Source organism: Neopelma chrysocephalum, unplaced genomic scaffold (genome assembly GCF_003984885.1).
Source record: "Neopelma chrysocephalum unplaced genomic scaffold, ASM398488v2 Primary Assembly neopelma1_67, whole genome shotgun sequence".
NCBI classification, from domain to species: domain Eukaryota; kingdom Metazoa; phylum Chordata; class Aves; order Passeriformes; family Pipridae; genus Neopelma; species Neopelma chrysocephalum.
Genome location: NW_020897726.1, coordinates 3363170 through 3388080, shown reverse-complemented (window position 1 = coordinate 3388080; position 24911 = coordinate 3363170). Strand labels below are relative to the sequence as shown.

The 24911-nt window shown below is 42.1% G+C and overlaps 1 protein-coding gene and 1 long non-coding RNA gene across 2 annotated transcripts; both read left to right on the top strand.

Annotated features, from left to right (window-relative positions):
• Positions 1-2169: 2169 nt before the first annotated feature.
• Positions 2170-12424, top strand: PDK4 (pyruvate dehydrogenase kinase 4). The gene is made up of 11 exons (XM_027684591.1): positions 2170-2381; positions 3096-3237; positions 4263-4334; positions 4918-5102; positions 5518-5607; positions 6125-6202; positions 6820-6896; positions 7550-7648; positions 7938-8048; positions 8756-8869; positions 9897-12424. Exons 1-11 carry the CDS (start codon positions 2234-2236, stop codon positions 10038-10040), a joined length of 1260 nt encoding a protein of 419 aa, XP_027540392.1. The 5' UTR covers positions 2170-2233; the 3' UTR covers positions 10041-12424.
• A 7399-nt stretch (positions 12425-19823) lies between these two features.
• Positions 19824-22364, top strand: LOC113968308. The gene is made up of 3 exons (XR_003534475.1): positions 19824-20124; positions 20744-20906; positions 22266-22364. It is a non-coding gene; the product is annotated as an uncharacterized LOC113968308 (long non-coding RNA).
• Positions 22365-24911: the final 2547 nt, after the last annotated feature.

Below are 24911 nucleotides of genomic sequence, written 5' to 3'. Positions count from 1 at the left end.
CCAGATGCTCATTGAAGTAATAAAACCCCTGTTCATTATTGTGCTGCTGATTTGTAAAATTCTTGTGGAAGTTTGTTTTTATTTGAAAAACATCCTGGGTTTGAGTTACTGGAGCCTTGCCCTTTTAACAATTGGGGAAGGTAACACGTTTCCCATATTTCCCGCAACTAAGGTTGTATTGTTTGTTCAGAGCTAAACTGAATATGTAAGATATTTGTTCATCCCTTACTGCATATAACTACCAGGAAAACAATTAGAAAGCATGTTGCTGTAAAGAGAATTAATGTAAATGAAGGAAACTATTCCTAGTAGACTTTTTCCCTATTCAGAACAGGGTGTGTAATATGATTGCTCACAAAGGATATTCAAGTTACTTATACTAAGCAGGCTCAGCACAACAACAGATTAAAATAAAGTATCTCAATTCAATAGAAATAGTGACCTTATAAACCAGAATATCTGCCTAGTGCAGAGGACTGTTCTGACCCAGATTTTTTTGCAAAGTGTTAATTTTGAGATTCTTGCTTCCCACTTATTAGTGGCTTCAGGAAGAATGTGAAACAAAACAAAGGCTATCCCTACATGTTTCATGATTTAAACAAATATGTATGGCATTTTCATTTCTCTGAGTCATCTGCAACTTGCAGGCAAACAAAGCTGAAACAGTCAAAAGAAAATACCAACATTTATTTTCAATTTTCAACTTCTGGCAAGGACAGCAAAAATCAAAGTGATTACATTTGCTGCTATTAGAGCTCTACATTTTGCTTCATTTCACATTTCATATGCCAACATTCAATCATTGTGGTAAACAAGAATATATTGAATGGAGAAACAACACAGTAACACTACCAATAAAATAATAAAACAGGGAGCAATAAAATAATGAAACATAAAGTACAGTTGGAGTAGAACCATAAGCAGGGATAACAGACATAATGACTAGGAAGAGAAAAAAATGAGATAGAGTTAGAAAGTCCCAATCAAATTACAAGCTAAAGTGTTCTCCTCTGCCTATTAAACCAAACATCTGAATTTCTTGTTAGGAATGTATCTTCCTTCCCTTGAAAAAAAAGTTTACATGTTTGTGTGTGTGTGGAAATATCCATACAATAATTGGACTACGGAGTTGTTTGCCAGTGTTTGCATTGTTGTTTTATTGCCACACGCTCCTGCTGTTTCAGACCAAGTTTTAGAACGTCAGGAAGTCCTTCGCTGACATTAACTCCATTCTTCAATGCATTACGCAAAACCTGCCCTTAGTGGAGTTGTGCGTTGGGAAAAGGCCAGGCAGCACGGGACATCCACGCTCCCTCTCCAGCAAAGAGGAAAGGTGAGCGGGCTTTTCTCGGATCGACTGTGACCTGGAAGATGAGCTGTCCCCGAGAGCACTGTCCTGTCAGTCGCCTCTCCCGTCAGCTCTAGAGAGTAAATAAAGGCCACATGCCGACCCTGGACCAGTGCGTCACCAGCACAGCTGTCCTCGGGTGTTTAGTCACTATTAACCCAGGTCACAGCCCCGACCTACATGTGAGCAACCTGAACCCTGCGGGCTGGGATCCGATTTTGTTCCGTTTGCACACCCACGTAGTCTCTGCGCCGACCGTGGCATTACCCCATCAGTAATTCATGGCCAGCCCCCCCCCCCCCCCCCGCGCGCGGCCCCGGCCCCCCCCCCCCCCCCCCCCAATTCCCGGCCCCCCCCCCCCCCCCCCGTACGAGTGCAAAGACACGGCGTACCCCGGCCACCCCCGCGCTCCCCAGGGCGGGCAACGGCGCCCTGACACAGCCCCCCGCGCTCCCGGCGGCCCGGGCGCCCATTGGCTCCTGCCCACGGCCGGACCCCCCCGCAGCCAATGAGGGGCGGGACCTTGGCACGGCCGTCCCGCCGCCGCCCGGTAAACAAGATCACTGCGGGAGGCGCAGGGCCAGCTCCCCCCGCTCCGCCTCCCCGGCCCCGCGGCTCCCCCACGGCCTCCCCGGCGCCCCCGACGCTTCCCCCGCGGGGCTGGCGACGCGCCCGCGGCCACGGGACGGCGGGGGAAAGGGGAACCCCGCCAGAGCTGTCACGAGGCGCTCCGGCGGGGGCGCGGCCTGTCGGAGCCCCGCCCCCTGCGGTTGTAAATAGAGGCGCCACGTGAAGCCCCGCGCCACAGGCGAGGGGACAGCGCCAGTCCCGGAGCCACTGACAGACCGCTCGCTCATCTGCCACGCATCCCCCGCCCCGGGAGCGATGAAGGCCGCACGGATCGCCCTGCGCAGCGCCGCCCCGCTGGCAGGGGCCAGCGCTAGCAGCAGCCGCAGCCGGTTGCCGCAGGAGGTGGAGCAGTTTTCCCGCTTCTCCCCCTCCCCGCTCTCCATCAAGCAGTTGCTGGACTTCGGTGAGACGCGGGACGAGCAGGGGAGGGTCTGGGCGGAGGGGCGGCTCAAGACCAGCACTCGGGGGCTTGTTTCCACGCGGCAGGACGAGCCCGGGGGATCGCCCGGAGGCTCAACCCACGGGGGAGTCGCTGCCGCCCCGGCCCGGCTGCCCAGCGCCAGGGCGGCGCAGGGGGGCGAGCCCCGGCGGGGACCTGCCGACCCCGGAGCGGTGGCGGCGGCGGGGAGGTCGCCTGGGGTGACCACCTCCAGCCTGAGGTGCCGGGCGGTGGTGACTTGAGTGCGCTGTCGGAGCTGAAGATGCGCTACAGCGCTGTTTCGGCGGTGCTCGTGGGGTACGGGGACCGAGAGGCGAATGGTGTGCGGGCCGTACTCGTGCCCAGCGCACTCGGTATCGGGAGGAGCCATCGGCCTCGGCGAAGTGGACGCGCTGTTCCCAGATCCCGTTATCGCTCTGGCAGCTGGGGCGGCTGTGCGCACATGACACTGCCAGGCGTCACCCCGAAGACGCTTGTGTTTACAGAGGCTGTAATGCTTCTTAAAGGATTACAGATAAGACCCGTGTCTACATGGGAACTGTACAGGTATTCCTCCCAGGAATGCACTGTGTCTTGCCATCCTGTAAACAGCGTCCTGAAGTCTGTGGAGAGCCGGTATTTTGTAGTTGCATCTTGAAACTTCCTTAAACAAAAGTTTTATCTTGGATTTATTCATAGGCTCAACTAATGCATGTGAGAGAACTTCTTTTGCGTTTTTGCGACAAGAACTTCCCGTGAGGTTTGCAAACATACTGAGAGAAATTGATCTTCTTCCTGATAAATTACTGGGCACTCCATCAGTACAATTAGTAAAAAGCTGGTAAGTATGAACTACTTGAATTCAGCGTGTAAAGTAACACAGCTTTGACAACTTTGTTGTCACAGACTTTTTTGAATAGTAGAAAACATAACAAAATACACTAGAAATGCAATTCCTTCATCAAAGCTGAATTGCAAACTGTTACACACTGTCCTTTTCTAGCTTAGTTAAAGAAAATTTAAAACCAACATGTTTATATTGTTACCTTTAAATAGGTGGGGGGGTTTTAGCAGTTTGAAGTCGCTGTTAGAGCAAATCTCACTTCTTATTCTTTAAGAAGGGAGAGAAGAGGACGTGTTCTGTTTTCTTATAGCATTACAGACCCTCAGAGCCACATAAAAATGGGAAAGCGGGCTATATACTTGTTTCATTCTTTCAGATTACTAACAGAGCTTCTGTTCCAAAGCCTTGACCTGTGCAGCAAGTGTTTAGAATTCAATTAACATAATCTCTGCAGTTGACAGAGTGGTTGAATCTGATTTAACCTTGTTTACTGGCACAGTTGCAGCATTTGCCAGGATGGCTGACATAAAGGACAGAAGTATTAGAGTCAGGTCTAGAAACTGTTCTTAATATAGCAAACAGTTGTGCCTTTGCAGTATGTGTCAAGACTGTCAGATGTTAGTACAAGAGACTCAACTGCTTAGCTTCTGCCAAAGCTGATCAGATTTGGAAAAATTTTGCTTAAGTGACTTCGTGATCAGTATTGTCATTTGGATCTTCTTTTGAAGTATGTCTCTTCTCAAGAATTTTAAGGTGATCCTGTGTACCTAAAGTGAGGGTTTAGATTCCTTTCTGCATGGCAGGCACAAGAAAAGACTTTTAGAACTTTTAGGATCCAGGCAGTCAAGAGGTGTCCATCTGTCATTCCACTGTTGGATGGAAGTTTGATACTTCAAAGATACTTCAAACTCCTAGCTGACTTGTTAAGAGTAATGATGTGGACAAGGCAAAGTACTTTTCACATTCCTAGGCTAGGAAAAATCAAATTAATAGCATATATTTCCTGTGTTCTTTTTTAATAGGTACATCCAAAGCCTGAAGGAGCTGGTCGAGTTCCATCAGAAAAGCCCAGATGACCAAAAAGTCTTATCTGAGTAAGCTTATAATTTGTTTCTTTGAACTTTTTAGTTCATGTTCTACTTTTTGTAATATTGTGACTTCAGACTGACAGCTGTCATGAGCTGAATTTGATAATCTAGCATAAAGTGTTCTGCATAGAGCAAGCTGCTTTAAATCTCTGATGATGTTCAGCAATATTGCAAATAAATATGAGCTGTTACAGCTTGGTTTCAAGGTCATACTGCCCCTTGAACTGTCATGACAGAAAAATATCAACAAAAATTATCTGTGAAGTCACATCCTTACTTCTTTCCAAGATGTCAGCTAGGGATCTTTTTCCTTTCCTCACATTCTCACGTATCTGCTCACATAAATGAGTAAACAGGCAGTGAATTTGACATGGCTAATAATTATACCTTTTGTATTAAAAATAACAAACTCTCCTGATTTAAGTCAGTGAGGAATTACTTTTAAAAGAATGAAAATAGTAGACTGTATTTTAATATTAAAGCCGTTAAGCACTTACCTGTGCTGCTGCTGGATTAGATAATTACATTGTACAAAGCTTGTCTCTATGTAGTCTCAGAATAACGTTCTAAAAATATCTTTTTGATCTAGCTTTATAGATACATTAATTAGAGTCCGAAACAGACATCATGATGTGGTTCCTACAATGGCACAAGGAGTAATTGAATACAAAGACACTTTTAAAGTAGATCCTGTCACTAATCAAAACATCCAGTATTTTTTGGATCGTTTTTACATGAGCCGTATTTCCACCCGGATGCTAATGAACCAACACAGTAAGTAGAAATCTTTACCTGAGGAAAAACTTCAACCTAAGGCGTAACAAGTTAATGTAAACATTTCTTGAAATTGTTGGAGATCTGCCTCAGATAACTTTGTGTGACACTGAATCTATCACTTAAGAAAGTAATGAGAACTTGTTTTCTAGACTACAGACTAACTGTAATAAGTCTGGTGTACAATATGTAGATATGTAATTCTTTACACCTGAAAAACCTTCAGATGTTGAACTACAGAAAAACCAACATAGTTTGCTGGCAGTACATAGCATTTTAACTCATAAAACCTTAAAAACATTAATTCTTTTATTTGGATCTATGTTGTGATCATGTTGTGTTAGTCTAATTTTTTAGGCTTTTTTCATAATACAATATTTGGGATTAAATATCATATCATTTTCATCTCAAACAGCTCTCCTTTTTGATGATAAATCTGGCTCAGGGCATCCAAGACACATTGGAAGTATTGATCCTTGCTGTGATGTTGTCGAAGTAGTGAATGGTATGTATTCTCAAATCCTTGACATTTCTTTTCATGATCAGTATTTATATTTGATTGCAAGCAGTTTTGGGTAACCAACATGTTGGTTACCAGGATGCTGACTGGCTTTAATTGAAATGGCTGAAAGCAGTCTATCTATGCTGAAAGCACAAGCTTTTATAGGCCAGAATTTAAAATCCAAAGTAGCAGTAAAAAATGTGTTGGACTAAGTTCTAGCAAGTAATAGATGAGGTAGGAGTTTGACTTGTCTGAGATGTTGAGGTTGGTCATGTCTACTGATAGATAACAGATGCATCAGTTCTACACAATTATCAAATTGTATGAAGATTTTCTCGCCCTGCTGTAGTTCCCTGTTTGTTCTCAATTTTTCATGCATACAGTGGATACAATGTTATCATTCCCTTGAGACACAGTCTTGTACTCTGTAACACTTTAGCAGCTAATGCATTTAAAAGCTGGATTTTGCCGAGTATTAAAAATAAACTTCTACATTTCACATATTTAATAAATATTTCAGATGCTTATGAAAGTTCGAAGTTGTTGTGTGACCAGTATTACTTAACATCTCCAGAACTGAAACTTACTCAAGTGAACGGTAAGATGAGAGCTTTTATGACTGCCTTCCTATCAGTAGCCAAGCTCCTGCTCTTACTGAATCAAAAGGCTCCCAATTCTGCAACCTTAATGGTACATAGCAGTTGGCCAAGTTCCTCTTCATTTTCTATTATAGGCACCTCACTTAATCTCCTGGGTTAGAACTCAAAAGTCAATATATCTTAAAAATAGATTTTCTGAGGTACCATTTATGAATTTGAGAAAAGTAAGAGAAACCTGTTGCTAGAGAGGAGCTCTATATCTGGGATGAGGAACTGCTGACTGAAATGCTGGTTCTGGTCTAAGTGCCTGCATCTGTCTGATTTCAGCAGTCTGCTTAATATTTGAAATCCTTTATCTATTAAAAGGGAGTTAATACTTCATATTTGTTTTGTTTATTTGAAAAGAAACTGTAATTAAGCAAGTGGTGATTGCAATCTAAACACTCTTATGAATGCATAAAGTTGTTTGCCCATTTTGTAGGGAGGGAAACCAAAAATGAAAGTTGATATATTTTCTGGTTTGCTTTGGCAACTTGCTTATTGTAGAATTTTGATACAATACAGAAAAAATTTCATTGCCCTTTTAACTCCTATTTTTATTTTTCCCTTCCTCTAGGAAAAGCTCCAGGACAGCCAATTAACATTGTATATGTTCCATCTCATCTTTTCCACATGCTTTTTGAGCTCTTTAAGGTATGTCAGTATAAACTCTTTTCTTTCCTTAGTAATCTGAGCTGGAGCATCAACACTTAAAACCTCTAGCTAGACCTGAATGAAGTAATAAAGCATAGGACAGTGAGATCTCAAAGGTTTTCTTATTTGGGGAAATAGTCTTGGCAGTACGATTGCAGTTTGTAAGAGAACATTTGAACCCTTTTGTGTGATGGTAAATGGGACAGGGTAAGGGAAAGAGAGTGTGAAATTGGGATGTGGGATTGTGACCACCACTAGCCTTCTGCTTTTAGAGATTACATCTGTAGTGTAAGTTTGCCCTGATGCCTTTTCTGTGGAGTGGCCAATACATCTAGAAGTTGTGAATGAGACTGAGCTTGAATGCTGCCAACATGGGGTGCAGAAATCTGGCTACCTCTAGCAACTGCTGAACTTTGCTCTTCTCTGGAAACCTGTTGACTTTAAGGCAAGAACAGTAATCTTTCACACATAGAAGAGTCTTGGCTATGCTTAGACACTTTTAGGTGTGAGACCTCCTCTGCTCTTGTTATGGTAAAATGATACATTTTTGATAGGAATAGAGGGTAACTGTGCTCAGCCTCTACATAACAGGGTTATGGTTTGAAGTGCGTGGATTCAACAATCTCTGGTAATGGTAACATTCTTTTCCATAGAATTCAATGAGGGCAACTGTTGAATTCCAAGAAAACAGTCCAACCCTTTCTCCAATTGAAGTGACAGTTGTTCTAGGAAAAGAAGACTTGGCAATCAAGGTATTTTATTGGCCTACTACAATATGGACTTAATGTTGTCTTTATGGTTACATATGTTGCAGCAAATTCTATTAAAAGATCTTCTGGCCTCTGGCAACAGATCAAAGATACTATGAGCATATGAGCATTCTGATAGCCTCCATGTGGCACAGTTATCTAACTGTAATATAATAAGCTGCAAAACAAGTGTTTGCATATATGACCATTGGAAAGGTGTGTTCAAATAACAGCATTTTAAATACCGTTCTTAGTACATGATTGATTTTAACTTCATTCTCTCTTAAATCAGATCTCAGACAGAGGAGGTGGTGTTCCAGTAAGGAAAATTGAGCAGCTGTTTAGCTACATGTATTCCACAGCACCAAGGCCCGATATGAATGATGCTCGAAATACTCCTTTTGTAAGATATTTTCAATACTCATGTTGGTAATAAGGTTGCTGTAAGTGTTGGACAGATTTATGGGTTAATGATGAAACGCTATGTCCACCCTGCTGCTTTGTGGGGTATGCAAAGATTATTGAGCTTCATAAGTATTAAATAACACTTACTGAAAAAGAATTTTAATATCTAGCTTAGTGGACAGAAATATGTTTTTAAAGGTGTAAACAAAGAACATTACAACCTGAATCTAACCCTCCCTCCTTTTTTTTTTCCCTTGCATCCCAATGACACTAATGTACTTGGTCTTCACTTCCTATTCAATTCTCAAATTTATTGTAAATTATGCTGTCTTTTCAGAGGCAGGCACAACTGGAACAGGCTTTTAGACTAATATTTATCTCCCAGTAGCAAGCTCCTTTTACTAATCAAGCTGTACTAGCAAAAACAGAGGAGGGAAAATACAGAAATGTACTGTGTAAAAGTGGGACATACATTTAAACTCTCCCTCTTCCATGAAGATTTATTTTCTTGTGGGTTTGGTTTTTTTAATGGTCAGTTTTGGTATTCTGTATGAAACTTATTAGAGATTTATGTTTGTTTTTAAGAGGAGGAAGTGCAAAGGACTTCTAGAAGTTTAAAATCTCTGAAGACTTTGCAGCTATTTAACTTTAAGCTGTAAGAGATAGTAAAAAAATAATTAATTTTATCGTATACTTTGTTTTCAGGCTGGCTTTGGGTATGGCTTGCCAATTTCACGTCTGTATGCTAAATACTTTCAAGGAGATCTAAATCTCTACTCCATATGTGGTTATGGAACAGATGCTATTATCTACTTGAAGGTATGTATTTTGATTTAGTTAAATAACAGATACCTACCATTAATGCAGTGAGGTAACTACTCAGTGTCATTTTAAGGTAAACAAATCCTCTGCTCGTGAGTAGCTCTTGTTTTTTTCTAAAGAAATACCAGTAACTGCTAGGTAGAATTAAACAGGTCACTTGGCTTTAAGGAGTCTACTTGAAAAACTACTAGTGAGAGTCATGTTAGTTTTCATCTTGTGTTAAGATGTTCTTTACTTGTTCATGGAATACAAAGTACTGGAAGAGAATGAAGTCAGTGGTGTGAGCTACAGATCTGATGTCTTTACTCTGTGGCAACCAGAAAGTTTGCATAAACTAAATCCTTGAACTGGTGCTGTTCAACAGTTGCCATATAGCCCATATATGGGATCCAGTTATCAGTAATCTTGAACACCAAGCATATAACACACACTACTCTTTTTATAAGTAACCTGCAAATAGGACTACATGTTCTTTTCTACTCTCTATGCTTACTCACAGGAAAGACTTTCTTTGAATTTCTTCCAATAAACTGAAAGCATAGTTCTGAACACACTGCAGCACAACCAGAGCGGTAGTACAAGAGGAAAAGACAGTTCAGCTATATATATTTATATATCTAACGTTTCTATTTAGCAATTTCCCAATAGGATAGGAATTTTTTTGTTATATGCAAAATATGGAAGTAGGGAAAGAACATATTTTAAAGCTTCTCTAGAATTTTGTAAATCAAAGTTCTCTTCCATGCATTCCTGGGCTATCTTGCAAACATGTTAGGGAGTAATGCTTAAGGCCTATAAAAATGCATAAATAGGATTCTGTGTTACTACATTTGTCCCACTAAATTATCCAAAACAAGCACAGATACTGAAGCACATAAACTACCACATCCATTGTAGAAATATTTCTGTAAATAACTGTTTTGTAGTGTCAGTGGCTTAACACTTTAAGCATACTGCATGAATTTTTGCAAAGTGACATTATTGAGAGGTGAAAACCAAGTAACTTCTTTCTTCTTGACTTTAGGCCTTATCAACAGACTCAATAGAAAAACTCCCAGTTTTTAATAAATCAGCTTCCAAGCATTACCAAGCTACCTCAGAGGCAGATGACTGGTGTGTCCCAAGCAAAGACCCAAAGAATGTATCAAAACAGAGTGCAGCTTTCTGAAGAGAAGTTGGTATCCAGGCACCCAAGGGGATCAAGCTGGCTTCTCAAAAAGAGCAGCGTTTGGAAGTATTCATCTACCTCCAAACAAGCAAGTTTCAGGACTGACAGAGGAGAAAGAAGATAAGGATGTTATCACCTAGGTTGTGTGCACCTAGTGTGAAATCCTGCTGTGGACTTCAGAATAAGGAAAATAGCAGCACATATATCTTTAAAGATCTGTGTGTAGAGGAAAATCAGACTATTTTTTTTTGTTATGATCAAAGACTTGGTGTGGTAGAGTTGTGCAATTTTTAAGTCCTGTTTAATGCTTGAATTCTGAATACTGATAAACATAAGTTGTGCTGATACATATTTTTCTTCTAGAATAGTTATCAGCAGTTTATCTTATTACAGAACTTCTCAGGTAGGCAGATAACACCTGTATTTTAAAGCTATAATTATAATATTTGGAAAAGATGTACCTAATATGACAATCTTGTAGCAAGATACAAACAGCATTCAAATACAGCCCGACTGGAAAGGAGGGAGTCCTGGAAAGTAGGGAGAAAGTGTTTTCCGTATATAAGGAAGTCCCATTTAAAAAAAAAGTATTCTATTAATTATTCTTATGTGATGCCTTGCTCTGTGAGTTACTTTGCTAGATTTTTTTATATTAAGCTGTTCATGGAAAACCAACCAAGTAAGGCTTCTATGCATAAGGTAATTAAGAAGAAAGTCAGGATATTTTAGAAAGGTACTGGAAAGAAACGGAAAGCTACTTGGTTATACCAGCTCTAAGGTTAGGGTGCATCTAGCCTGCATCCCTGTACTCTAGAGAGCATGTGCCAAGTCAGATAGGACTTTCCAAGAACTGAAGTCAGACGTACAGGTTGAACAGAAAGGTTTTGTGATCTGTATTGTGTAAGCATGTTGTGGGAAACAGCATGTGTAAAACGCGGTTTGGGGTTTCGTTTGGTTGTGCTGTTAGAAGATCAGTGGCTCAGTACACTAAACCGAAATCTGCCAATTGTCTTTGTCAAATTTGTATTGGACCACACTAGCTCAAAGAGGTACATGGGGAATCTGTACCCTGAAAGCTGTGATGAGCACTGAAGGTTTGTTCGAAAAGTTTTCAGGAGTGGTGTAGAAACTCTAAATTTATTCTAAGAACTGTTCATTGCAATGGAAGGGGCTTAGGAAATGATGTTTCAAAATGCAAGCAGGACTGAAAACTATAGAATAGCTTTTATGAACAGCAAAATAGGGGGAATTCCCAGAAGAACAGTGCCAGTGGGAGAGGGTTGTTGGGGAAGTATTCTGTTCTCAGTAAGATTCTTCGTAGCACATCTTTGTGCATTTTCACTTTTGTAAGCAAAGTAAACTTAACAGCAGGTGTTAAGCTATTGCCAAGATGGCCAGTCTAAAGTTCATCAGGGCTGTATAATATTACTTGAACTTTTTTTACTAATTAGCATATTATCTCAGGTGTATGTGATCCTTTGCAAGAAGTTTTAAGTACAGTAAAGCATCTTGCTCAGTTGTATGACAGTTTTCTATAACAGATTTGTATTTTTTTGAAAGAAAGCCGCTCCATACTGTGATTCTAAAATGTTTTTAATAGGAATGAGAGAAAAATGGAACTGCTTTTGTTTTCTAGAAATCCTGTTGGGATAGATTTTTCAATCAAAAATAAAATAGTGTTCTGATATGCTTCATTTCTTTCAAAAACTAAATTTATATGTGTTGGTGATAACTACTGAGAATTATGACTTTAGTACTGCATCTAGGCTGTCTTTATCCTGGTGAATAAGCTACAGTCACCAAAGGTCACCAGGTCATGTATCTGAGCTCAGCTCAGTGAATGAAATTGTTTGTAAAACGGAAGTATTTTTGTCTAGAGTATACAGGTGTGAAAAAGCTGTTTTCACTGCCGTAATATATTTGAGTATTTGTTGATTTTTGTATGGAATACAAGGTCACAAACACATACCTAGGTATTTACTGTTGTCAAGTAATCACAATTTATAGCTTTCTGTCTGCATCCAGGCATTGAATATGAGTTGTGATATGATGGTGCCCCTGTAACATAGCTGCAGCTGCTCCAGGTAGGAGCTGTAATTTCTGTTTCAAAGCAGCTGAGGTACATGGGTGCTGCAGAAATGTCTAATTTTTTTTGCAGAGTGAAGCTGCAAAACACATACATGATGCAGTCAGAGGTGTGTATAGCACTTAAGGAACCCATGTGGAATCTCTGCAGTATTACAAATTAGGTCTATCTACCTAGATAATACAGCACCTTTTCCAGCATTCACTGAATTTTTATTCTGAAAGTAGAGCTCTAGTTTTAAGTCTTTTACCTGGATGTAGATGTTGACATAATTTTATAATAAAATCTTTTCAATCAATGGTTGTCTAGAATCTTTATTTTCTAAGAAGGCTAGTGCAACAAGCATTTCTCAGATCATAGTGCAACCTGGGGGGGACCCAGACAAGGCCCTTTTTGAAGTGTTATAAAATTGAGTTGAGCAAAACAACTGTATCAGATACAACAGGGGAGAGAAAACCCTGAAACTGATCTGCTTATGCTTAATATTTCATCTGTTGAGATGTTACATTGTGCCTAAACCTAGTGCATCACCTTATGCGTCATCTTACTCTTTCTGATTAGGACAGTATCCATCTTCAGAGAATCCTTCATCACTGCATGTTCTACGCTCTTAAGTAGTTATGTTTTGTTCAGCTTTAAAGAATATGAAAATGTACCACTAGTTTTAGTTTTACATAAAATAGACTCAATCATGGATGCCTTTATTTAACAAATAAGTTTTTCCACAGACTAAATGGAAGACTGTCATTCAGTTCTGAAGCAGTGGGACAGCTGACTCTTAATAGCTGATGTGTAAGAAAATGGTAGTGACCAGATGGATCAGATTGTGGCATGATAGAACAGTCTCTACAACTGGTACTTTAGCAGACTTGTGTTGGCCTGGGACCATCCTGCATCTTCTTAATTTTAAGATAGAGTAACTGTAAAAATGCATGTATACTTTACCTGAAAGAGGAGAGGTGAAAACCAGCTTGACTGTGGGTGGCTGGCAGTAAGCCTACAAGTGACAGCCTTGTGTGCTGAGTTTGCCCTTGTAAAAGTGGATTTTACCTGAAGGTTTTTCTAACTAATGCCAGGGAAGCAGATCAGATGGTATATACTTTTCTCATTTCCAGAAATGTACCACTCTGATGTATATCAGTATGCCAGGTGTGCTGGGAGAAACAACCCAGAACTAAAGTACACCAGGAACTTCAATAAACTACTATGGAAAACAAAAGGAAACCAACCACAAAAATACCTGTTGTGTTTTCACTGTCCTGCAGTCTCTAGAGGCAGGACTAGCACATTTCCCCTCAGGTTTTTCCAAGCAGAAGTATGTATACATGCACTCTATACCTTGCCCATGGCAGGCTCAGGAGCCGGGATGCTGCAGTGCAGCAGGATTTACTCAAGCTGCTGTGCAGCTCCACGTTGAAACCATGGGCGCAGCAGGCCCAGGTCTCCACAGCTCACTGTGCACAAGCTATAAGTCCCAGCCAAGCTCCTGCAGTCCAGAAAGAGAAATGTGGTTATTTTTTTTCCTTCTACACAAACCCAGCGAGTAACAGAGGCCACGCACCAGATCCTGGTTCAGCAAAGCGATGCGGGGCCTGGGTTGCTGCTACGTCATCAGGGGGTCACTGACATGAGCAGGTTTACCCACGGCCAAACAGTTCTGGTTTCACAGGAGGTAAGCAGATGTTGCACTTTTGCCCTTTGCCCCCTGATCAGGACCTTACACAGTCAGGTTCCTGATGTCAACAGAAACCACGCCAAAGCACCGTGTTTGATCTTCCAGATCATTAGCTAAAAAGTGTACACTGATTGTGTGACTGGTGCCTTGGGCACGCATCCAGATTAATCTCCCTGAAGTCTTGATTCGCAGTTGTTCATTATCATCTTTTTCCTATCACTTAACCAAGTTTTTAAATCCACTAGACTTTGCCCTTAGCATGCAATAATGTCCTTCCCAAAGCATTATTACAAAACAAGCTTTGCTACCTTTGATAAGAAACACTACTGGACTGGAAAAATAGATTTTTTTTTCCCACTTTATGGTAGCAATGATGACTTAAGAGGATCAAGTATAACACCCAAGAATTTTCTGCCCTTAAATTCTTGAGCAGTTTTGGCAAATGGGACGTAGAACTTGGCAGTTTACGACCCCTTGGCTCAGATAATTTTTGGAGGTGGGGATGGTGAGAGGAAGGGACACACTTCTGGGTTAACATCTTTGGGTTTGTATTTCCCAAAAACTGACAACACAATTTTAGATACCTATGTCCTGATCCTGTACTACAGGCCCTAAGGTGGCTTTGCATGTCTGTGCTTGCATGTACATTCAAGACAGAATGACTGACTCAGTACCTAGCCAAATGCTGCTGCTCCTCACAGTCAGCAAAGAGATAAAAAAGGACACAGCTGGTAGGTAGCTTCAGTCAGTCCTGCTTCTCTCCATGCATCTCAAAGGGAGGAAAGGGCAGAAATACCCCCCATGGCCAGTCTTAATTCTTCCTCGAAGTCTTGAATGTGATTGGCACAGCAAGAGGCTGGAATACAGTCCTGGGTTTTCAGAAGAGCCTGAGGCTTCTCAGTAATATAAGATTTTTATATAAGCAGAAAAATATGTATGTGGTATCAGGAGCTGCTCCTCACAAACTCTCCTCAATATTACTTCCACAGCTATGAAAGAAAATCAAAACAGAGTGCAACAAATTGGCCTATGTAGAATTAGCACAGATTTCCCTCTTGCTTGTGTCACTCTCTTGCTTTGCAGTTCCTAGCAGGAAGAGGCAAGAAAAGAAAGGACCTATCTGACTCCCTGCTGTGTGAGGGGGACAGCCTTGAGGAATGAGCCTCATGCTGCCCTCCTGATGTCATGTCCATTTGAAAACCCAGACAAAACAGTGATGCAGGAAATACAGCAAGAGGAGTGACCACCAATCCCACTATTTGGTGCTTCAGAGCATCCTCCTGGAAGGTGACAGAGAGTTTCTAGTTTAGGACAGGCATACTTTAGGTTACGTTAATCCAGATAATATGCCCCATCTGCAAGGCTCAAATAAGAAAATCAAGTTAATAAAAAAAAAAGAAATAGTTGTTTTTATTGCTGTTTATAGGTTGGGCTTTCTGTACTTTCTCACAGTAGTGGACTGGGCCTGAAAACCAAGAACCTTGGCATGAGATTCAGCACGTCAAGTATGACACCTTATCATGATACTGTGTACAGGTCTCAATGTGTGTGCTGAGGTGTGAGTTGGGTGTCTAAGCTCCCTATGACCACTGTCAATATATCCAGAGGACCCCAGAAAGTATCAGCTTCTTCCGAAGCAGACACCTACTTCTGGTGTCCGAATAGTGATCCTGCCTTAAATGGCAGAATTCCACAGACTGTAATGGGACCCTAGACACCTGGGGCACATGTAGGCACCTGTGTTCAGATGGCATCAGATATGAGCTGACTCCCAGCTAATTCAGTTACCTAAAAATAGATACCTCGTGCTATATGAAGAAGCCTGAAGTACTCTGCCTGTCTCTCATCTGTCACTCTGGAAGACCAGAGATCTTTCACAGGTCCTTTGTCATTCCTGCCAGTCCCATGCAAATACCTTTTATGGACACTCCTGGCTTTCTAAAATATCAGTGAAAGTTTACGTTTAGGTAAATGACTCAAGTTCCCTTACTAGTTTTGTGTGTTTGTGGGAGACTGGAAATACAGAGCTCAAAATGGCATCACTGCTGTTTCATTGCTGGCCGGGTGGATAGATAATGGAAAATCCCAGACAATATTTATCCTGCAGCAAAAGCCAATGGGATCATTGCAGATGAACTGGCTGCTGGCAGAAACTATGTCAGACTGGAGCTGCATCTGTGCAGCTTGTCATTACTGGCATTTCTGATCTGTCTGGGTTTGGGGCTGGTCCTGGTGTCACATGACCATAGGAGACCGCATGAGGCTCATCACTCTGCAGTCCACAGGGCAGTAGAGAGCTGGAGAGCTCTGAGCCATGCTTACTACTCCTGGGACATTGAAATACCAATTACTTGGTGGAACTTTTACAGAAAATTAGGAGCTAACTGTAACTGATGCTGATTGTTAAATACCACGAGGCATACTGGGAAATCAAATGCATTGAAAGCTCTTTTTTTGAGTGTTTTTCTCTTCCTAGCAGCTTCACTGCCCACAACACTGCTGGTTGATTTTTAACCAATTAACTGGGCAACAGGGTGGAATACCTGCCAGAGTTGCTTGTCCTCTCCTCCAATCACTGTGGCATGAAGCACTGTTAGTAAATGTGCATTGCAAAGGGTATTGATGACCCAGAGTCAAGGCTGTGCTTACAAAGGGTATTACGGGTGGAATTCAACCTTCACGCAGGGGTGGATCAGCTGGTTTGGACCACTCTTGGTGTTACCAGGTACGTGTTGTTGCTTCACAGACCACAGGAAGCTGTTTGCTCAGGCATAAAACTATGTTTGTGTTGACACAAAAGCATTTTCTGCTTAGTTAGGACCTGTTATAAAACCTGATCTCAATGGACAACTTTCCCTTGCTTCTAATCACCTTTGCCTCAGGTTTTACATAAACACACAATGAAGAAGCTCCATTTTCAAGCTCTGACCAGGGACATTCTTAAGTTTTCACTATTCATGTTATTTGTGTAGATACCCAGAAGTCTTCTGCTGGTCCAAATCCCTCCCGTGCTTTGCCTCTGTGGCCTTGCCCTACTGTTCCTCTCTTCTTCCTACTCCTGCTGCTGATGCCTGGCTCTGCATCCTCTGAGCCTGTCTTCTGTAGCTGAAGGATGGGAACTGTGCTTCAGAGGCATGTCACACTTCCAAAAGCTTTTGATGATTTTTTGAGTCCACTGGATGATCAGTTCACTTGAGGAATAAAATCGTAACACCTTTCACGTATTTCCAGGCTTCTGTCTTTTGAATGACAACATCCATGTGAGAACAGCTGGAACAACGGCAAAACTATTCAGTGGAGTGCCATAAATTGATGCAGGCAAACCTTGGAAATTATATTACAGAAATTTGTATTCAGAGCTGCCCAAAAGAGATGTTTTCATCCTTCTCCAATGAATTGTTGCAGCAGAATGACATTCCTCACCTGTGACTATTGATATTAAGGGACAGAAATGTGTCTTTCCTTTAAATCTGCACTATAGCAGTCAAACAGAGCAGAGAAGAACTGCAGGTCCTCCCATTTCTTAGGAATGAATACATCCACTGCCTCGGGAAATGAGAGTTTTGGGGGAGAAGGTCTATTCTCAACAGCATGCTGTTTCAGAAGGGGGCTGTTTCATTTCATAAGAACAGAAGAAGATTGCAGCAAAGCTGTTGACAATGAAAGGGTAAAATACATGTTTTTCACCATTTCTTTAAAGTATGTTAACACTGGAAGGTTTGGAGTTTTAAAATAAGGTAAGCATTTCTAGACGAATAGCAGTATATTGGTGTAAATTGTGTTAAGATTTCACTTATAGGCGGGTTTTTTTGTTGATATAATAGATTCAGAAGCAATTATTCTTAAATAGAATATGGATATGGAACACAGAATATAGGTGATGAATCAATGGGTTGTCTATAAACATGTCTGAGAACTGCTGATGTAATTCACTGTTCTTTTCTGTAACTTGTTTCTAATATATGCTAACATTTTCAATCAATAAAAGAGTATAATATAATGTGGAATCAACATATTAACCAATGTAAATGATAGATATTAGAGTAGTAATAATTCATCTTTAGACCTCACACAGCATCCACTGAAATTTGTGACACGCTTCCTGTTGACACCTCTGAATTGTGGGCAAAGCCAAAATGGTTTGAGCTGCTGATCTGTAGAAGAGACACATACACCCCTGAAGGTCTCTAGGAGTCAGCAAGCAAACTAATTTTTACCTACTTCAGAGTGCAAGACCAGACAAGAGGCCAGCCTCATTGTATTACCTCCCATGAAGTCTGCAAGATGGCACATGTTGTACTGGAGCAATTTATCAAGTGCCATACATAGAGGAGGAAGAGAATTATGTGAAATATAATTAGACCTTCAAGATATGTTGAACAAGAAACACGTGTATGCACATGTTGCAGGATTCAAATTGTGTGAACAATTCCTATTGCATTTCTGTAGGCCTTACTTGACATAACTTTAGAAGTTGTAAGCTGTAATGTTTATACTTATAGACTGTGTGAAAATATGTAATGTTTATACTTGTTAGCTGTGTGTCTAATTATAAGGTTTGAGAACATAGTATGTTTATAGCAAGAAAGCCTTGAGAAAGTACAGATAAAGGTACACCTGCAGATTTCAGAAAGCCCCTAATTATGAAGGCCTCTACATGCCAAGTATGACTTCAGGTTGCGTGGACAGAACATCAGGTCCAATGAACTGGAGACATGAGACGCGTGTACAGACTGAGCTATCCAATCACCTTGTTGTAAGCAGGTGCCCAAAACAAACTAAACTGTATAAAAGTTGACTTATTTAAATAATAAATTGGACATTTTGCCTGATCATATTGGTCGTTTGCATGTGTTCCTGAGCTCTCCGCCCACATGCACATATGGCCAATTTAAATGCACTGAAATGGCTGACAGCTCTTGCTTCAGCCCATCCCCCTTATGTGATGCAGTACAGCCCCTGGAAACTTATCGGAAAACCTTGAGCCCCAAACACTCCAGACCAGAGGGAGGTCAGCTCTTACCCTTTCTGTTCAAGCCAGGTGAGACCAAAAGCCTAGGTCCATGCTGGGGAAGTCTAGGTGCCATTGTCTCTGAGGTATAAGTGTGACCCTGTTCTGCAAAGCGGGCAGTTTGTCCTTGTGTCCCTGGCCACCTCGAGCCCAAGTGGAATAAAGGGGTTTTGCCCGTGTCTGGAGACAGAAGGACAGGACTCTTTAATAGCACACCACAGTGACTAGCCACAGCTTATGCTCATTTCACACAGCTGAGGCTTTTTTTAAAAAAAAAAGGATTAAGAGTGTCCAAACCCCAAACAATGTGAGGGCCTGCTTCAGTATGGCTGGAAGATTATTCCAGCTGTTTCAGACTGGGAGCCTGAAAAAGCGAAGCTTGCCTCCCGTAGTCAGTGGAGCTCCAGACACTTGGACATGAGTAGCTTGGTTTAAGCAGAGGGCAGACTGGCAGCTAATAATAATAATGGCCCATCTTCGCGAACGAAGATTTGGGGAAAGGTCTTTTACCTTTCCAGCCTGCGCAATGCTAGTGCTAGATAAAAGGACACAGCACTGTAAATAAGAAGGGAACAATTATAAACCTTAAAAATACTCTTCAGGAAACGCATAGCTGCTGTTCAGTTGCTAGCTGCTGGATCTTATGTTCTGCTTACAGCTTTCCATCCATTTATTTTCCCTTTCTTTTTATAAGGACAAACACTGAGTATACTCACAGCCTGCTTCAGCCAGGACTGGAGGCCACAGGAAGCAGTGGTGCCTCTGGGCGTTGTTCTGGCAGCCTCCTGAGCCAGAAGCAGGGAACCTACTGGGACAGTTTGTTCCATGCTGGCTGCACCGGGAGCTTAAAAACATGTTTATGTCGAGTCAGCAAGAGCCGCCCAGGCTGGTCACGCCACTGCTCTCCCTCCTTTTCCAGGCTGCTGGAAGGAGCTGCATCAAAGTCCAAGCCCATATTTAAGTCTGTTCCGGGTGCTGCCTGCAGTTTGCTCCTGCCTGCCTGAAGTCACTTCCCTACCATCTCACCAGTGCACCCAGGTCACCTGAAACTGAAGGGCAGCCAGGGCTGCCTCTCTGCCCTTCTCCCTGCCCCATGTTGGAAAGGGCAGCTCTCCCTGTGCTCAGACTGGTGCCAGCAACCAAGCAGAACTCAGTGCCATTTGATATCAAACCCTCTCACACTCGCTGCATGGCCAGGCAACAGCGGATAGTGTGCCCCACTCAGCTGATAAAGGAGTCTTCCTTCTTGATCTTCTACAGGCAGGATGCAATCCCTGTCAAAGCTTAAGGGGACACCAAGTGTGTAACTCAGGTACGTCTGCGAAGCATGGAGGTGCTGTGTCAGGTGCCCCGCAAGAGGGGACCATGACGGCCACAGCACAACATGTCAGGTACCTGTGGAGCTTCAAACAGCTGGAAAGAAAAGTAGGAGACAACTGGGTTACAGAGACCTCTGTGATCCAGCTCTCTGCAGCTGTGTCAGGGTCTCTTGGATGCCTCCATCCAAGCTTGCTAAAGCCACATGTCTGCCTGGGCTGGGGTTGTATATGCATCTGTTTATTTGCCCATTGTTAAGGTTCCCCTGAGAGTCCTCAGCTGCCCCTGAGGACAAGTGCAGGAGAAAATGCTCGGGTTTGCCTTGAACTTGCAGTCACTGCAGTGGGGATCTGCTCTCCACAGAGCATCTGCAGCCCACGCTGGTGGCTTATGAATCCTTCATGCCAGGAACAGGCCTTTGAGTGTGCCTGAGGGGGAAGGGCATACAGGAACACTGACTGTGACCAAATGGAGTCTTGTGGTATAATAACATTCAAGTATCACAAGTCACAGTTCACAGCCCTCAAAGTGCTGATTTTCATTGTTAAATAAACAGTGTTTAATTGTCTTGTTTTACATTGAATTTCTTTTATTCTTTTTCTCATTTGCTGTAGAACTTCACCTCCAAATGTGCACGGCAACTCTCTCAGTTTTATTGAGACACTCGAAAGACCCTCAGTGAAGGGAAGGTCAGGACTGTGGGAAAAATGGACCCAGATGACAAACTGAAGTCCAAATTTCCAGCAATGTATCGTTCTGAGCTGCTGGCACCACAAGGTATGGTCACCATGGACACAGGCTGACAGAGTGCCCTTGAGTTCAGGACAGCTGCACACCTTTTCCCCAGAAGTAAACTTGGAAACAGCAGGATAGACTCACCAAAGGGTTGGCTCAGCCTTTGGGATGTAGGTGTAATTCAGTGGACTTTGCTGTCACTGGGTCTTTAGGGACAGTTTTTCTCTGCATGAATGTTAAAATATTACATTTTGCCATGAAATGACTTTGCTCTGACTGCAGTGATGTCTCTTTGCCGGCGCTTTCCAGAATGCTGTGTGCTTGTAGCCAGCTTAGGCACTACCCTGTCCTGCAGCAATGTCTGTGTTTTCATACTGTGTGAACCAATGGCCATATATTTATAAGGCGCACAGTTCTGTCTGCTCTTTTATAGTGCATTGTTGTAGACTTTCTGTGTGTATTCCTGCTCTTTTGTTCCTGCACCTTCTTCCTGAGACCTTAGCAGTGATATATTCTTGGTTTCTAACCAATCAGTGATTTTTATTGGGTTATTAGAAATAGTTAAAGATCCCTATTCTCAACTAGAATTGTCTGGATTCAAACCCCTTCCTTCCCACAAATAACCAGCAAGCTTACAGCTATACTGAGGCAGTGCAACTCCACACGTACAGTCACTATTGGCATAAAATAACTCAGCGCCAATTGCAGTATCAACAGCCTGAGCAGCCACACCAACTGCACTGTTACAAAGCTAAAGCATGGTGTGATTCTGGCGCTAGGTAAAAGGCTGATACCAGCATTGCTAGTCAGCGCCAGCTTGAAAGAACAGAACTGAATGGTTCATCAGTGGTGTAAAAATCATCACATGCCCCCATGTCCTCATTTCAAATGCCTTAATTGTAATTTAGCAGCACTCCATAGGGTGCCTGTGCAAGGTAAAGGTCAATACACAGCTACCACATGCTAAGAAAATGTTAACTGTGTATTAAAATCAAGCAGGTCATTGGAATGCATGATATTCATCATCTCTTTCCACTTTGTGTCTTAGGAAGCTTGAGATGCATTTGCAGAAATAGTAAGAAACAAATTTCTGAGCAGCCAACTGATTTCATCTGACAGTTGCTGTATATAGCAATCTTTTTTGACCCACTTGTCTGCTGTGCCAGAGGTCCCTGCTGTTCTACAAATAGAGCCTGTGGTGGATCTTTTCACTACTTTAATATAATTCTTGGGGAGGTTAAGGTGTCAGACACTAGCTAGGCTTTGGCATCTCTGCTAATAGCGTGTTCTGCACTGTCATTTAGTAGAAGTGCAAACCCTAGGGATTACAGGGAAATTCTACTGCCATATCCTGAAAGAAAATGGAAATATTGCTGTGTCTGACCCATCTGTATCTTGTAGTGTTTCAGAAAAGCAACAGCAGCCCTTCAAGAGCCTTGCAAACCTTCCAGCACCCTGAAAACCTGTCATGCCTCTTTGGCTTCTCAGAGTTTAATAAAGGTACATAATAGCATAGGCCACCCCAGACTATTTCAATCTTCCTTTCAATCTTGAAGACTGAACTCTTGTATGTTTAATTTAAAGGTATTTGTCCCATGAGCAAAATCTGCTGCCAGAAGCATTATTGTGCTTTCAAAGGACATTCCTCAAATACGAATGAGCTGAGTCCCTGTGAACATTTTAATAGATCCAGCAGTGCTGGAAGCTAAAAGTAAAGTTGCCACCTTTCATGTCCGACCAGAACTTTTCCCCTGCTGCTTAATATTTTTGTTCCTGGCATTTTACAAAAATAGTCAGTCTTGCTCAGCCTGGGAGATTTGTATAAATTCATGTTCACAACAGTTAACTTGATTCTGTCAAAACTGGTGTATATGCTGTAAGATATTGCCCCATGGAAAGATAGGAGGTGCTTTTTCAAGATGGTAAGTGTCCGTGAATAAGTAAAATTTCATTGATGCCAAAACACTTATAGGAACTTATTTGTTTCAGCTCTGGTACCTTGATTTGCGTTGAAAACTCCAGTTGAAACCAGGTCAAAGATTTTGACTGGGATCTCTGCAGGTGTCCTCACACCTGCCAATGTGTGCACAGACTCATGCAGAGCTGCCAGAATCAAAATGGGTATTTCAACACCATTCTGCTTTCATGTAGTCGCGAGGTTTGGTCCAAATCCTTACAAGATGATGCAGATAGCCTCATCATCCTCCACAGAGCCCGAGTGACAATGCCATATAACAGCATGAAAAGGGACACAGACAACCCAACCCCTTTCTCTGCTAGCTTTGCAAATGCTAAGGACAGAAAGACATGAAGTCCTGGCTGCCTGTGCCAGGTGGCCCAATGCCCTATATTTTGCTTTGGGCTTTGAACCTTTTCCTCTTTATAAGGCAAACTCATATTCATGCAGTCCATTATGAGAAAAGCAAGGGATGTGGAAGCAGCATCCCCTTGTGCTGAAGGTCCTGAGGCTGAGTATTGCTACCATTCAGCTATTCTGATCAGGAAGCTTGTTTTTGGAGTAGAGGTGGGTGACACTGATTTTTAAGTACCGGTAATGAACATATTGACAAAACAGGTATCACGTTCTAGGACCACTCTGTATGTGAAACAGTTGTTGATACTTATCCAAAGCCCCCTTTCTGGAGAGAAGACCTAGTTAGCACATCTTTCAGCCTTATGCAACCTTCCTGGTCCTAATTCCACTGCCAACAGCAGCACTGGGAAACTAGACTGTCTCAAGGACAAATAGCGAAAGTTTTAAAAATGTTGGCTGAAGGCTGAGCAGGAACTGGTCAACGTTTACTGCCTCCTCTTCCAATGTCCTGAGATGACGCTCTGCAGGCTCTGGATCCTCTTCTTGTTGGCAGGACAGGCAGCAATGTTGGAAAGCTGAATCAGCCAACCTCTTTTGGACTCATTGTCCCAGTATCTATTCTATTTTAGGTATGAATAGACATTTAAAGCTTTTGCAGGGAAATACAGTCTAGAATTCTGTTAGACTTCAGTTTCACTTAGGGACTCTCCACAGACAAATTATTGGAGTTTTGAGTCAACCTGAATCCAATCAGGCAAGAGCACTTTACAAATTATTGCAAGAGCACTTTACAAAGAGGATGTCCATATTTCCATGAGCAGTTGAGTTATGGCTCTGCACTGGCCCACAAATACACGCAGAGTGTCCCTACGGGCATAGAAGGGGTAACTTTTCTTGTCCGCAATGCATGTGGCTCGAGAACACCTCCCAAAAAAGCATGAGAACCAAACCCTAGAATCTCAGTGTTATCCATTGAGAAGTCATTAAGGGAGCTGTGGGAAAGAGCTGCCAATGGGAAAGTGTAGTTCATTCTTTGTGCCCATCTGTGCTTTAAATATTCTAATAGGCTGTGGAATGCAGTGGAAATGTTTCAAACATGGCTACATCTCTACTGGGAAGCCCAATGGCAAAAAGCAATCTTCTCATTTCACAGAAGATACCAAAAAACCTTGAAAACATTTTTCTGTCCTTTTAGGTCATAACTATGCTCAAACGTGTGGTGTAGAGGTCTCTCATTATTTCCATGTGCAACCATCCAGTCTGATGCAGCTTTGAAAATATAAAAGCATGATCAGGAATTATATGGCAGTATGAAATTTCAAGACATCTCCACTAAGTCAGAATAATAAAACTGCGTATCCCATGAATTTAATAAAAGATGATCTTAATATCAGGTATTCCCACTCCTCTCATGAGCTACTCCATCCGGTGTGTAGGAATAGAGTACAGCAATTGAGGAAAAAATTGCTAAAAATACTAACAAATACTAAGGTTTGCTTACTCTTGGTCTTCCTAACTTCAACAACAGAAGCAATTAAAGTGGATCAATCAGGACAATTTTTTCTGCGACTGGGATATTCTCCAGTGTTTTTAACAGCTTGCAAATTCCTATGACTATAATCAGACTGATCCCACTGCGCTCTCTGTCAGATACCACAATGGCTATAATCTGGCATCTGCTTGGTACAAAGCTTGGAAGTGAGCCTGGGTGCCCACAGAATAAAAATTAAGCA

Bases quoted from the DNA above. Each gene is read 5' to 3' on its own strand.
- PDK4 (XM_027684591.1), top strand. From the start codon at position 2,234: ATGAAGGCCGCACGGATCGCCCTGCGCAGCGCCGCCCCGCTGGCAGGG. The intron at 2,382-3,095 runs GTGAGACGCGGG...ATTTATTCATAG, and splicing joins CAAGCAGTTGCTGGACTTCG to GCTCAACTAATGCATGTGAG. The intron at 6,203-6,819 runs GTAAGATGAGAG...CCCTTCCTCTAG, and splicing joins GAAACTTACTCAAGTGAACG to GAAAAGCTCCAGGACAGCCA.